The 15,246-nt window shown below is 28.3% G+C and overlaps 2 protein-coding genes across 2 annotated transcripts; both read left to right on the top strand.

Annotated features, from left to right (window-relative positions):
- Positions 1-7,525: 7,525 nt before the first annotated feature.
- On the top strand, positions 7,526-9,736 carry LOC119685170 (glucose dehydrogenase [FAD, quinone]-like; the record flags this gene model as incomplete). The annotated part of the gene is made up of 3 exons (XM_038099386.1): positions 7,526-7,937; positions 8,523-8,854; positions 8,924-9,736. Coding segments are annotated over 3 exons (1,557 nt in total), but the record flags the coding sequence as incomplete, so codon positions are not given.
- A 7-nt stretch (positions 9,737-9,743) lies between these two features.
- On the top strand, positions 9,744-14,338 carry LOC119677106 (general odorant-binding protein 84a). Its single transcript, XM_038088372.1, has 5 exons — positions 9,744-9,766; positions 12,286-12,488; positions 12,617-12,678; positions 12,923-13,049; positions 14,194-14,338. The coding sequence occupies exons 1-5, from the start codon at positions 9,744-9,746 to the stop codon at positions 14,286-14,288; spliced, it is 510 nt and encodes a 169-aa protein (XP_037944300.1). The 3' UTR covers positions 14,289-14,338.
- Positions 14,339-15,246: the final 908 nt, after the last annotated feature.

A 15,246-nucleotide genomic window follows, 5' to 3' on the forward strand; every position in this document is an offset into this window, starting at 1 on the left:
TTATAAAGTAATAGGTATTCTGGTCTTAATGTTCGTCTTATGAGTATAAAAAAATATTTATGAAATAATTCAGATTAGGTTAAATGGATTATTCGATTTCAAAAAACATAATAATTTTTGAATGCGTAGATGATCGGATTGTTCTTTACCAACCCGATATATGATAATATATGATATGTATAGTTTTGCGGGGAACGCAGTCTTTTAGGATGTGTGTTATTCAGACTGGTGTGGGATAGAAACAGAAGGGACAATGTGGTGTTTAATTATTCGTTACTGTTTAAGAACAGGTTTAATACTTTAGTGCAACATTCTGCAAGTCTTTTTTCTGTCTTATATATATAATTAAAGTATGTATGTTTTACCTATATTGTAGTAAGGCTTGAACTTAACAAATTAAATTCGTGAAATAAAAAATAAAATTTTTTTTTGCGTAAATACTGTATTCCCATAAATTCTATTCAAATGGGAATAATTCATGTATTTTTTTAAATGCATTGAGTAATTGTTAATCGATATTCCATAAGATATAATGATGAACTCGATCAACTGATGGAAAGTGAAACAATAATCAAGCAACGCTTGAAGTAGATGACCAAACTATGTCTTACATGAATATTTACGAGTATTTTAATAAATTCAAAGAAGCCCAGAAACAATTGAAGACAAAAATCAATCTCATCTAAAATTGTTAATTGATTATTAGAGACCTAGCAGATATTAATAATTTTTCCTTTTGATCAGTTCAGAAGAGAAGTTTTAAGAGATTTTGTACCCAAAACACTCAGTTCTTTTGGAGAATTAGCATCGCGTTGATGTCTGTCAAACAATGCTTCCTGATTGTCAAAATAAAAAGATACATGATAAATTTAACTTATAGCGTTCGACAAAGGTCTTATTCACCTGATTCTCCTAATAAAACAATAGCAGTAAGACTGTCTAGTAAGACTGGCTAGAAACCACTCTGTTGACACCATTTTGATCCGACATTTTGATTGACATAAATGTATTGTACTGGAAGTGGTATAATTTGAGAGCAATGAGTTAGAATTTACATAAATAACGATTTTAAAGTTTATAAATTATTTTATTTTATTTTTCGATCACAATATTATATCAATCCTTCCCACCACAGTTGTGGTAAAAATGTTTTAAAATAAAAATATATATTTTCTCCTCATTTTAAAATAGTTAAATACAAAATGGAAAGATTACTAACATATAAATATATGTATGCAAAATGCCGTCACTTAAATCTCTCCTTGATGAACACCTTAGACGTCATCGAAGGTTCAAAACAGTTCTAAAACCACCGAGTTTTATATGGCAATATTATTGACCACTAAGTTCGAGCGATACGTAAAGATCAGCTTAAAAACCCAGCCTTTATCTTGTTCCTTGAGAAATTATACCTACACTGCCACTAAATTCTTACAAAAGGCTATATTTTTAGTAAGATCTTCAAGTAATTTGATAATATTTTTACTAGTTTGTAGGGAGGTCAATATTCAACTAGGATCGTTGCGCCATTAATGATGATGACTAGTTTGTAGTATGTTAAGCATATGGACCAAATAAGCCATGTTTAATCCACATACTCTAACTCTGATTTAATACTTTGCCAGACAGACAATGATATACCATATTATGTTATTGCATTTTCTCTATTTCCAACATTTTCAAATATCCTTTCCATTGGTATCTATACTAACGTTTCTTCATAATCTTAACAACACACAGTTTCATTTTGTTAATAGGTTAACTTCGACATCGGGCAATTAAAATTAAAAGCTCATAAATCTTTTGTAAATTGTGTAAGAAAAAAATTTATTGCGAATTCCAGCACAGGCTCGGCACTGCTTTTATTTGCACTTAAAACGATCGCAAATAATATTTTAGGCCACTGGAAAAAACATTCACCCAAACCTTTGATAGGGCAAATTCCACCTTGTTAGTGGAAATCCGATTAAGTGAGTAAAAGGGGTACTTAATTGACTGATGACTGATTATAAATTTTGAGAGTTTTTATTTGAGAGTTTTTAACTGCATTTGTGTATTTTAATTAACAAACTTTCAACAATTCGTTGCACTTTTAAATCACTTAAAGCTGAAGGAAATCTTTAGAGTGCCGTATAAATTGCTGGAACTAAGAAAAATTTGAGGATAGTAAAACAAATTTGCAGAAAGGAGTTTTGAAATTAACTATTATAAATTATTCATATTTTATATTATAAATTTAGTTGATTTGGATGTTATTTGTTATTATCTATACTGAGGCAGTATGTTGCAAAATGCCAGTAAAATTTATATTATAGTTCATAAAATTTAATTATCAAAAAACTGTTTTTGTTTGTTTTGCCCAAAGTTCCGCTATTGGTCAAATAAGCTAATATGAAAGTCGGTAAGCAGTCTTATAGTAATGTACCACTCATAACTTAATGATATAAGTGGTAGGTACTATGCATCTAATATATTAAAATTAAAAAATTTTAAATATTATTCTACAAAATAAACTGCATTTTTTTCGAATAAAGTGTTTATAACTTAACCATTAAAAATTAAATTTACATTTTCTTTAAACTTAAAAATTTTGTTTTCTACAAAATAAACTGTATTTTTTTCAAATAAATTATTTATTAATCAGCATTTGAAAGCAAATTTTTTACATTTTGTTAAACTTTACATTATTAAATACAAAGTAATGCTTTGCTGGGTGCCTGGTCACACAGAAATCAATGATAATGAGTTTTCGCGCAATCTATAGTTACGGTAAGGTATCCTTCCTAGGCAAAACAGAGTTGAGGATGCTGGTGGGATATTTAACGGGACACCACGGACTGCGTTATCACCTTAACAAAATAGGTCTATCTGAAGAGATAGATTGTCGACTGTGCTTAGAAGCAGACGAGACTGGAAAATGTGACTGAAACATTCTCTGTGACTGCCCAGCCTTGATCTGAACCAGGAGGAGGTCACTGGGTCAAGAATTACTTTCTCCTTCTGCCATTAGGAGGTCCTCAACGGCTGGCATTTTGGCTTTTATTCGAAGAGCGAACACAAATATCAGAACAATCATTAAGACAAAGTAGCTGTTCTATACGTTGTTATGTATATATAGTAATATTGGCGTATACTGGGACTTATTTAAGTGAATTAATTCAAAGTTTATATGAAAGCTTATATTTAAATAAGAATCATTAAATTTAATCCTTTAAAATATTTTTATTTTACACTCCTAAACCTCGCAACCATTTTATTCAGAACTGTGTAGGACATTTACTATTTAAGCAATTTAACTACTTTATTCGGAGAATCGGAATCGTGGTGCTTTTTAGACAGTATTAATTGTTTTCAACTTCATTGAGATTTTGGAGCCAATTTCAGACTATTTAAACCTATAATAGGAAATTCTAAACTATCTTAATCCATAATCCATAAGACAACTAAATTATTTTTTTTGAAAAAACGTTAAACCTTTGATTGAACTGGTCTTTTGAAATAATTCTTAAATATTTAAACTATTTAGTTTTGAGTAGATTTTTTTATTTCCTTATTATATCTATTTACCATTTATGTACATTATTTTATTTGTATAGTATTTATGTATTATATGTACTTAATATATCAATATACAATATTTTTATATAAGCTTATTCTAAACAAATTTATTTCTATATTTAAATTTATTACATATATATATTATTATATTATTTATTTAAAAATATTTTGATATAAATAAACTTAGATTATATATACATTGAGACTTGTTAACCGATTTGATCTCTAAGACTTTTGTTCTCAAAATGTTTACAAATAGAATTTATTTTAAATTAAAGAGTTAATTTATATATTTTTAATTTAATTTGCGGAATAAGTCATACTAATTAATAAAATAAATTAAAAATCGAAAAGTAAAGTAGAATTTTTGTTTGTTTACAATTTGCATTGAAACAAGTTTTTCTTACTGTTTCTGGTAAAGTAATTTTATGCAATAAAATGCATGCACCCTACAGTCAGTACAATCGATATTATAGTACGTGATCTCTACATACAATCGTGGAACATAGTCTATAATATTTTCATTAAAAGTTAATATACATAGTGGTCACATTATTAATTTTTTGTAAAAATCTAATTTTTTTTAAAGTTTATATAACGAATACAAAGCAAAGGTATAAAAGATCTGTCAGGTAACATGTTTGTGGAAGTTTTCACTTAAAGAGCTTCAATATAAAATGACGTATAATCGAAGGCGGGTCTGTTAGTTACAAATCAATTTACAGCCGAAAGTTTGTTTTATATTTCTGGGTTGCATATTCTCTAAATTAAAGTTGGAATGCCAATTATATTTTTGATCCAATATTTATGCGCTCCGCCTAGTGATTAGACAAACTATCAAAAAATGTATGTTTAATATTAATAAAGTAAAGTAATTCTGATTGGAGAATTGTAGGAAAAAACTCATTTAATACCACACTTTCTCGTCATTCTATCATTTAGTTTGACTGAATGTATACTTAAGACGTTGGGGGTACTAACTTGCAGTCATTGAAAGATGCATGAAATGCAAGAATGCTATACTAAAATTGCAATAGTGCGAGAACACATCTGTTGCAGAATTGCAACATCAAAATGAAGCAGCTGTTTTTACAGTATATAGCAGGTTTTTATACTTTTTTGTTTCGTTGCAAGCATATATACACGGGTTTTGGTATAGCAAGATAGCAAGCAATTGCAAGAAACTAAAAGCGTGTTTTTTGTTGTAGTCCATTACACGCTCGTGCAATCTGTACATTTTGTGCACCTTGCAATGAGTTTGCAAGACAGAGTGAACACCCCTATTGTTATTTTATAAAATCCAGTACTTGTGTTAAAGTTTTATGAATTTTCAATAGAAGTTTAGTATTTTCTATGAGTATATATGAAATTTAAATATCTTAAACAAATTTAAAATCACTTTAATAATAATTATTTTATTTTTAAAAAATAATTATAAAAAATCACTTAGTCTAAGTTCGGAACTTCTAGTTAGTGTTTTCAATAACTAAATCATTTAACACTGATGATCCTTTCAAAGTCATAGAGCTTCTTCTGTCAGCAGAAAAAACAATAATCACTTTTCAATAATCATGTTTAATGATAATAGTCCTCGTGTCTAAAATATATTTATTTTATTGGTTATTAAATGAAAAACATAAATTTTATAGTGTTTTTTAAGAGTGAGTGTTTTTTGTGTACGAATATTAAAATGAAATACATATTGAATTGTTGTTTATACTCCTATGTAGTTACGTAGGGTGATTCACGATAGTTAATAAGTATATACATACATTTTTTATTTTTGCACTATATACTATATTATGAAATACCTGTCTCTTTTATTTAAAGAAATACTTCTATTCAATGATGATGCACTGAAAATGACAAAATCTGATCCACAGAATTTTAATCCCACGGTACTTGTTTTTGTGTTAATTTTTTTCAGTAGAAGTTTGTGGTTTAAACATTTTAATTTTGAATTTCGATCTCATGTCAAAGTTGATAAATCACTTTTAGCTTTGGTATAATAAATTTCAAAGTAACTGTAGAAAAAATAATTAAAAATCATTTTATCTGTCATTGCTAAAAGTTTTAGTCACAGCATTTTTGTGACTTTGATACGATTAAATTTTTACTTAATAATACAAATTTTTTTTTAAATAAAAATTTAGATTATTTCCGGAAATGCATTTTATTAGTTATTAAAGTTAATAAAAAAATTAATTAGCTTTAAGTTTTATTAATAATAATAAACAAAGCTAAAGTGCAATGACTGATAAGGAGCTTGAATAAATTAGCTCAAGGCTGTGCGGACAAAAAACTTAAGACACGAACTTTTTGTCAAAATACTTTACTCGTATTTAGCCTAATTGAGTTTAACGAAAAGTTAATAAAAATAATTAAAATTTTTTATTACTATAAGTAAAATGTATGCGTTTGTATTTTGTGTGGATTTGAGTATTTGATTTCTTAAAATTCAAGTTATATTAATAAAAATTTTACGTTATGCAAATTTGTTTTTATAATAATAATGGTGAAAGGAATTTGTTAAATTAAAATTGTGCTAAAACAACAAAACAAATTTAATGACAGATAAAGTAAATATTATGTGGAAACATGATATATTATTTATTAATATTCTTTTAATATATATAAATAACTTAATTTTTTTTATATTAATATAATATTTGTTATTTTGGTTTATATGTAAGCAATGTTTAATTTTGCGAAGTACAATATCTGATATTGGTAATAATTAATTTACTAAATATTATATTGATATTAAAATCTATAAACAGTTTATTTTTATTTGCATTTCCTAATATATCATCACGTTTTTAGTAAATTAAACACAATATCAGTTGAATGAACTGTTTTTTATTTATGAAAAACTTTTGTTTCAATTTTTTATGATATGTATGCCATTCCCATCTACAGTCACCACTTCAAGAAAAATTCATTACACGAAAACTAATTCTGACAAATCCATTTTTATTGCAGAAGTGGTTGTGGCAGTTGAATTTTAATATACTACCTGATTCCATCATGACTAAAGAGTTTTTAAATATAATTTGCAGGTAAAATAGGTATTTGGATTTCTGTGTTATAAATACCTCTCCGTAATCAAGTTTTTTTTTAAGTATGTAGTCGAAATGTTATAAGTTACATACCAAAGTTATGGTAGTATATGTATATAAATATCTTTCGAAACTTGGTTTTAGAGCTATAGTATAGTTGCGGATAGTTAATATTAGTTGTTATCGTTTTATGATATATTATTACTTAAGATTAACAACTTTTTGAAAACTTCTGAAACCTCATATGTCTGATCCAATACTTAAAAGCATGAAAGTCCAGATTAACGCATATGCACTTAAAGGAAATTATCAGAAGTTGAATAAAGGAAACTTTTTTATGATAGTATCCCACTATAAATCACTTTGCAAACAGTTAACCGTCTGTAAAATAGATTTGGAAGCATTAATTTACTATATTTGCCATTAGCTGCAAGCTTCGAAAACAATCATTTTTTTCTTACTTAATTTTTTTTCTTCTCATTTTTTTCTTAACTCCTCAGGAGACTTAACTCCTGGTGCCTTCAAAACATTTATTATAATAACAGCCCATATTAAAAAATTAATTTATCAAACCATAACTTGAGATATTGGTAAAATTATTAATACAAATATATTCTTGATTTTTTCCAGATTAATTTTTAAATTCAAACAATGTAAGAAAGATTTTATAAATCAATTGATTTTAATAATATAGAAGAAAAATTTAGTTGTACTTGCCTAGTCCCTTACACACCTTCTTTATAGTATAAAAAAATCAGGCAATAGCTAGATTTTGGAATGAATTTAAACTAATTGAACTCTTCATGTTGTAGACTATCTAAATATTGAGAATAATTAATATAATATTATATTAGTTATATTAGTTAATTTTATTTAATATTTTTAATTGTATTTTGTATTTTCTTTTAATTAAAGGTGGTGATGAACCCGTTGGGGCACAAATACCTTCTATGTTTTTGAATTTCATTGGCAGCGATATTGATTGGCGTTATAATACTGAACCAGAACCAATGGCTTGTCTTTCATCCGAAGGTCAACGCTGTTACTGGCCTCGTGGTAAAGTTCTTGGTGGTACCTCAGTTCTGAATGGTATGATGTACATTCGAGGTAACCGAGAAGATTATGATGATTGGGCTGCTATGGGTAACCCGGGTTGGAGTTTTAAAGATGTCTTACCATTTTTCCTTAAGTCTGAAGATAATATGCAATTGGATGAAGTCGGCACAGAATATCATGCAAAGGGTGGACTATTACCTGTTTCGAAATTTCCATACAATCCTCCACTATCTTATGCTATCTTAAAAGCTGGCGAAGAATTAGGTAAGTTAGAGTTGTCAATGTATTTATTAGTCATAATGACAACTAAAGGTCGGTTGGGTTAGCCAAACTTTCTACATCAACAAATACATTAGATACAGGCATTATTTTACCCTTCATATAGCCTTTACGAAAAGGTAACATTAATATATCGGATCAAAGATAAAATTATGTCACACTATTTTTAAGGGTTATTCCGTTAACTGCATATACTTACGATACGTTTGAACTCGAAAACGCTGGTTATATGAAATGAAGACTATATAAAGATCAAAGATTGACATGCATTTTAAAACCAAATTCTGCACTAAAAGATATCTTCATCTAATAGGTGCCTTTTATGTTATATTTCAGGCATAATAATTATGAGCAGATAAAGTTAGAAAATTTTAGCCCCCTTCAAAAAATACCTGCTTAGTTTGCTTGCCTAGCGTGACAAATTTAATTATTTATAACTAAAACAGATGATTCTCATTACATATTAAATGCGACTGTTGTCTCCATAGCTAGCTATAAGCTACCCCTGCTATCTACCATTATCATAATAATAAGTTTTAACCGATATTGATATCATTACATTGTATACAGGCTTTTCAATACAAGATCTTAATGGACAAAATTCAACCGGCTTCATGATTGCTCAAATGACAGCACGCAATGGTATACGTTACAGCTCGGCACGATCTTTCTTACGTCCTGCCCGTACACGCAATAATCTTCACATTCTACTCAACACAACAGTTTCAAAAGTGCTGGTTAATGCCAATACCAAGACTGTGCTCGGTGTTGAGGTTGTAGATCAGTTTGGAAGCATGCGTAAAATCATTGCGAAAAAAGAAGTTATCATAAGTGGTGGTGCTGTAAACTCACCACAAATACTTTTACTTAGTGGAATTGGACCCAAAGAAGATCTAATGAAGGTATTATTCATTTGTAATAAAAATTTCTAACTGGTTTTTTACTTAATTACTTATTTTTATTTAAATCAGGTCAATATACGTACTGTTCATAATCTACCCGGTGTCGGAAAAAACCTACACAATCACGTTGCTTATTTCACAAATTTCTTTATTGAGGATGCAGATACAGCTCCACTGAATTGGGCTACAGCTATGGAATATTTACTTTTCCGCGATGGTCTTATGTCCGGTACTGGTATATCAGATGTAACTGGTAAAGTAGCATCACGTTACGCTGATCGTCCCGATGTACCAGATTTACAATATTATTTCGGTGGCTATTTGGCAAGTTGTGCACGTACCGGTCAAGTGGGCGAATTACTTTCAAATAATTCACGCAGCATACAAATATTTCCAGCAGTATTAAATCCAAAATCTCGTGGCTATGTCACACTAGCTTCGGCTGATCCAATGGCATCCCCACGTATATTTGCAAATTATCTAACCGATGAACGTGATGTCAAAACACTTGTCGAGGGCATCAAATTTGCTATACGACTGTCACAAACAACACCCATGAAACAATATGGTATGCGTTTAGATCGTACAGTGGTAACGGGCTGTGAATCACAAACCTTTGGTTCAGACGCTTATTGGGAGTGTGCGGTGCGTCAAAATACTGGTCCAGAAAATCACCAGGCAGGTTCGTGTAAAATGGGACCAGCACGGGATCCCATGGCGGTTGTTGATCATGAGTTACGTGTACATGGTGTACGTGGTTTGCGTGTAATGGATACATCTATTATGCCAAAAGTAACAGCTGGTAATACGCATGCACCAGCTGTGATGATAGCAGAGAAAGGCGCGTATTTAATTAAACGTGCTTGGGGTGCTAAAGTCTGACGTTTAGATGCAACGTGGACGCTGCGTAGAGTAATTTAAAATTTTATAATATTATAAACAAAATTTTTAATTAATAAATTTATTTTGTAGTAAAAATTCAAAAATTATTGGCTTTCCAAATTAAAATTATATTTCACTAAATTCTATTACTAAACACACTTCTCGACCTTAATATCAAAATTTTTTGAATCTCTAATTGATATATCTATCTCTCTACGTGTCTATGTTGCTATCTTTACCAAATAAACTTTTACCTCTTATTTTGTTACTAGTTGGTCAGAGCTAACATTGACCGATATTCCTACTTTATTTCTGTACTATAAATTTAATAAGTCTCTTATCTTTATCTTTATTTTTTTTTATACTAACTCTAAACTTTAAGCGCTCTCCTTCACTTTTGTCTTTACTAAGTGTATTTATAGAACTAGAAATAGAAATACAAGTAAATATATATTTTACAAATTTTAGTATAAATCTGTACTTTGAAATTACATTTCAGGTTCAATATTGAATAAGGTAAGTAATATAATACCCTGACTTAATTAAGAGCTAGATATTAGATATTATTTTCTATATAATAGATGATATAATTTTTTTTCCACATATTTTTGAAAAATTGATCAGTATTGATATGGAGCTTACTCGACTGAATTAATTCAAGTTTCAATGATTGGTAGTAAAGGTGACGAACTTCATACAAATCGAACTTCTAATTTTTAGAAATAGACACATAATACCAACGCATTAAATACTTGAAAATAAATATAATTGATGTGATAGTCCAAAGAACCGTTTTTACTAACCAAATCTATGAAAAATCTATTATGTATATCCGTCTAATAAACAATTTAACTGTCGGAGTATCTTTAACGGGTCCGTAAATCTTCAATTATTCGCGATACGTTCCAATTCAGAAGCGCCAAAAAATTTGGAAAAATAACCCAAAGTCTAGTGTGTAAACTTATTGGCGTATTGGCCATGCAACCAAGGAATAAACATGCTTTTAAATAACTTTTGTAATATATAATATATAAATATAAATGAATCGTATGGATTGTAGCTATATCTAAGAGTATTAAAAATTCTTGTGGAAGTGAATGCAGCAACCAGGCTTATAAAAATAACCTACAATACATGTAATAATCTGACTTTGACTATGCAGCAACAAGATTAAGTATCCGCAAATAAGCGAGATCAAGATCAAGAATGCTGAATGCCAAAAATATTTCCTATTTCCATTTTTGGCATCTATTTCTATTTTTAAAACATTTTCTAATTCTATTTTTTGGTTCTCACATTGAAGCAGAAGAATATTTTTAGAATAACTATTAAGACCTATTCCTTTCTATATAAACATCGTGCTTGCTTGCAAGGTACACCTTAAATGTAATATAGTACTACGAGTATAATGAACAAGAGTACTAATCTTATTCAGAACCTTTATTCTAATAGTTTTACATAATTAACAATAATATATTTATGATTGTTCTAATAATATTACATGTAAAACACCTGTATTGTTGTATTGTTGCAATACATTATCATTATCTATCGATCCCAATTTCAATTCCTTTCTTTAATAATTAACTCTTATAATTGATTTGTCCGGTCTTTAGTCCACACAAATATTTATATATTATATAAATATAAATATATAAAATGTTAATTTTTTCTTACCGAAAGTGACTTGTCTTTATTACAAAAAAAAAACTGTTTAAAAGGTAAACGGATTCGAATAGCCGAGAAAAGACAGTGGTATTAGAAAATCTTCGCATTTCTTAATTGAACAAATTATAAACGAACTATAAACTAATTAAGAAATTCGAATATTTCCTCAGATCATTGATGGTGAGTAGTTGGCAATACTCGAAACAGCGTTGTATGATCAGCCAAATTTCAATAAATTAAATAAAATTTTTGTCCTTGCCTTTTCATTGCTATTCGAATCCGTCTAACTTATAAATAACTTATAATATATTTTTGTATAATATTATTAAATAATTATATATTAAAAATAATATATATATAAATATTAATATTATATACGTTATATATAAAATATGTATTATAATACTCTCATCGAAATAAATATACATTTCAGACTACAAATTTTGTATTACATACCACATAAACAACTTAAAACCACAATTCGAAATAAATCTACCAAATCCGGAAGTAAATTTATTGTTGTTCTATTCAATTGGAGGTGTAATGAAATTATTTTTATATAAACGTAATAATTTTCTTCATTTAGTTTAAATAAACAGAAAAACTTAATTAGATCAAGTCACACGACCCTCTGAGACTAAATATATGAACCTTAACAATGCAGCACTTATAATGTATTACAATATCATCAATAAAAAAATTAACAGTAACGATATATTTCCTAAATAACAATAAGCTATTATAATAAATTATATTTAAGTTTATTACAATTTTTTTACACATTAAGTATAAATATAAGTAGTTAGAAGCAGCACATCACTTCCAAACAAATATCAATTTTTATCTGGCGCAAGTCTTACAATAAAAATGTCGAATGCAGTTTTATATTTTATAAAAATATTTATATTATTGATTACGATTAGCTGTATTAAAGCTGATATTGGTGCTAAGGATAATGGTGATATATATGTAATAAAAATCAGTTCCTATAACTTTACTGTAACAACTGAAATGCCAACGAAAAATGCTACAGACTTGGAGGCGGTCACGAACTTATGCAATTCTAGTTTCTCTATACCAATAGGTGGGTAACAGCTATTAGTATATTAAACTCTATAAAATAAGGTATTTATTGTTATTTAGAAATTTATTACAGCACATTTAATAAAAAAAAATTTGATTTAAACTAATAATATATAATATATTTTATAGATTATTTGGAAGAATTTAATAACACTGGTGAACTACCAGATATTATTGATAAAACTGGTATGGTAAGTTTGAAGTAAATATGTTATTCTAAGGATGTTCACGATTAAGTGCAAATCTTTTAACAGTATAATTTCGTTAAATTTTATTAGATTGTTACTATTACTTAATGCCAAATTAATTATTATTATTAATAATAATTAATAAAACATACAATACTTACAAAAATATTCCATATTGACCATAATTTGCACTTAACTCTAAATACTCCTCCTATAAGGAATTCAATTAAAACAAGTTTCTTCCCAGTGCTTTATACGTTGCTTTTATGAAAAGTCTGGTTTTATAGACAATTGGGCTTTAAACGTTGAACTAATAAGGCAGTACATGTGGCCAGCTACTGGTGATTCCATAAGCTATTGTCAGGAGCAAGGCAGTAAGTTATAATGACTATGTATCTCATTTAAATTAAAGTTCGATTTAGTGTGTATTAAAGTCCGTACTTGTTAGTATCTCTATGTTCTTTTTATTAGTAAATACGTGCAATATAGTACTTTATAAAAAGTGAAAGTTTTAAAAATCAGTAACTCAGCCTTATAAAGGTTTAATAGCATTAAATCCATTAAAATTCATTAAAGTAAATAAATAATATATACGTCCTCTACCGCGTTTTTCACCTGCGGATACCGAATCAAACACCTTTCTAGCCAAAGCGCTTTCTTCCATTCGCACGACATGACCAAGTCAGCGAAGTCGTTAAATTTTTAACGTCAATGTCGCGGTATAGCGACATTGACGCGTAAGGGACCATAGATCTTCCGAAGAATTTTTCTCTCGAATGCTCCTATCACTTTCTCATCACTATTGGTAATTGTCCAAGCTTCTGCACCATACAGCAGGACAGGCATGATAAGAGATTTGTAGAGCGTGATTTTTGTTTGTCGTGAGAGGGCTTTATTTCTCAATTGCCTACTTAGCCTGAAGTAACATCTGTTGGCAACAGTGATTCTTCGTTGAATCTCTAGGCTAACGTCATTTTTTGTGTTAGAGCTGGTTTTTTGTACTACATACGAAAAAAATTGCTAATGACAAAACTACAAATTATAAAATATTGTTAATAAGTGAATTAAGGCAGTTTGCAGTGGTAAGAAAGAAACACAATTTGCATAACATGTAAGATACATAATATATGTTAGACATCAATAATATCTTGTATTGATCTTCACATGGTGTTCTGGAGTCTTCAGTATTTAAGTGAAATCATCTTTCTCCACTGAGATGCAGAAAGAACAAATCATTTTATATTAACTGTTAATATATTATATTATTATAGATTGGACAGAACTAGAGAAAATGTTCAAATTAAGAAAACACTGAGATCTATATTATATTAACTGTTAATATATTATATTATTATAGATTGGACAGAACTAGAGAAAATTCGCTTTGTATAAAAATTTATAATTTTAAGCAAACTTTAACAAATTTGTAATTTCTAAAATTAAATAACTACTTGATATTTCAGATTTATATTTTTTAATTATAAATTTATACAAATTTAAATTTTTATATTTATTCAGAAAATGAGGTAAATGCTTGTGTAAGAACATATGCAATAGCAAAATGTCTGATGATACGCGCTATAGTCGATGCCAGAAATAAGCCGGTGGTATAAACTATATTGGAATTTTACATATAAAATTCAAAATTTAAATAATTAAATTTATAAGAATTATATTTATTATAATTCAAAATTATACAAAATCAAATTAATGTGATTTACTTATTTTAATTATGTATTTGAAATTAATAAAATTGTAAATACAAATTCTAAGTTCTTATTATTTTAATGTTCTTAAAAAGGAGCTGAACAAATTATTATTTCTTATTATATATATTTTTTATATTAGTTATTAATAATATTGTCCACTGTTAGTCTTAATTAAGTCCATCCTATCAACCGTAGCAACTTTTTGAATCAGCGTCGTTCCGTATCTATTTACCATTCAAGTCTATGTGTCAGGAGCAGATCTTTTTAAAATACAATATTAAAACAGTTAACGTTGCTGTCTATCGTTAATGACTAAATTAATTTTTAAGTAATTGACATTTTATGGAACGATGGTTTAAATTTAGATGTAGACAATTCATACTGTAAAATTATTTTTTTGTATACTACACCTAAAATATAGAATTTTGTACTAGTTTTTTTTTACCTTTGTTTATATAAAACCAAAATAATATTTTTTATAGACAAAGAAAATGATTTGATTTATCTAGTTTAATGCAATGTTTTATTATTATTATGTTGAGACTAGTTGAGTTATAGTACACTTGTGTGAGCACTTTTACTCTCTATTAACACCGAGGTTTCTTTGTAACCCTTCTACGCCTTGACTGGATTATTGTTAATCACTTCATCAGAGTACGCAATAATTGACCTCTGATCTGTATACCTCCTCGAGGAGCCTGTAATCATTTTGAAATTCGATTGCACAATGTTGGTAAGCTTGTCAGTTTTCGTAAATAATCAGGGCTCTATATTTTATGATTAATCGGATTAATCTTCAGATCCCTGAGGATGTCATTTAAATTTGCTATGTTTATGGGAACAAAATTAACCGTTCAAACTA

This window comes from Teleopsis dalmanni, chromosome 2, assembly GCF_002237135.1.
Source record: "Teleopsis dalmanni isolate 2A chromosome 2, ASM223713v2, whole genome shotgun sequence".
Lineage (NCBI taxonomy): Eukaryota > Metazoa > Arthropoda > Insecta > Diptera > Diopsidae > Teleopsis > Teleopsis dalmanni.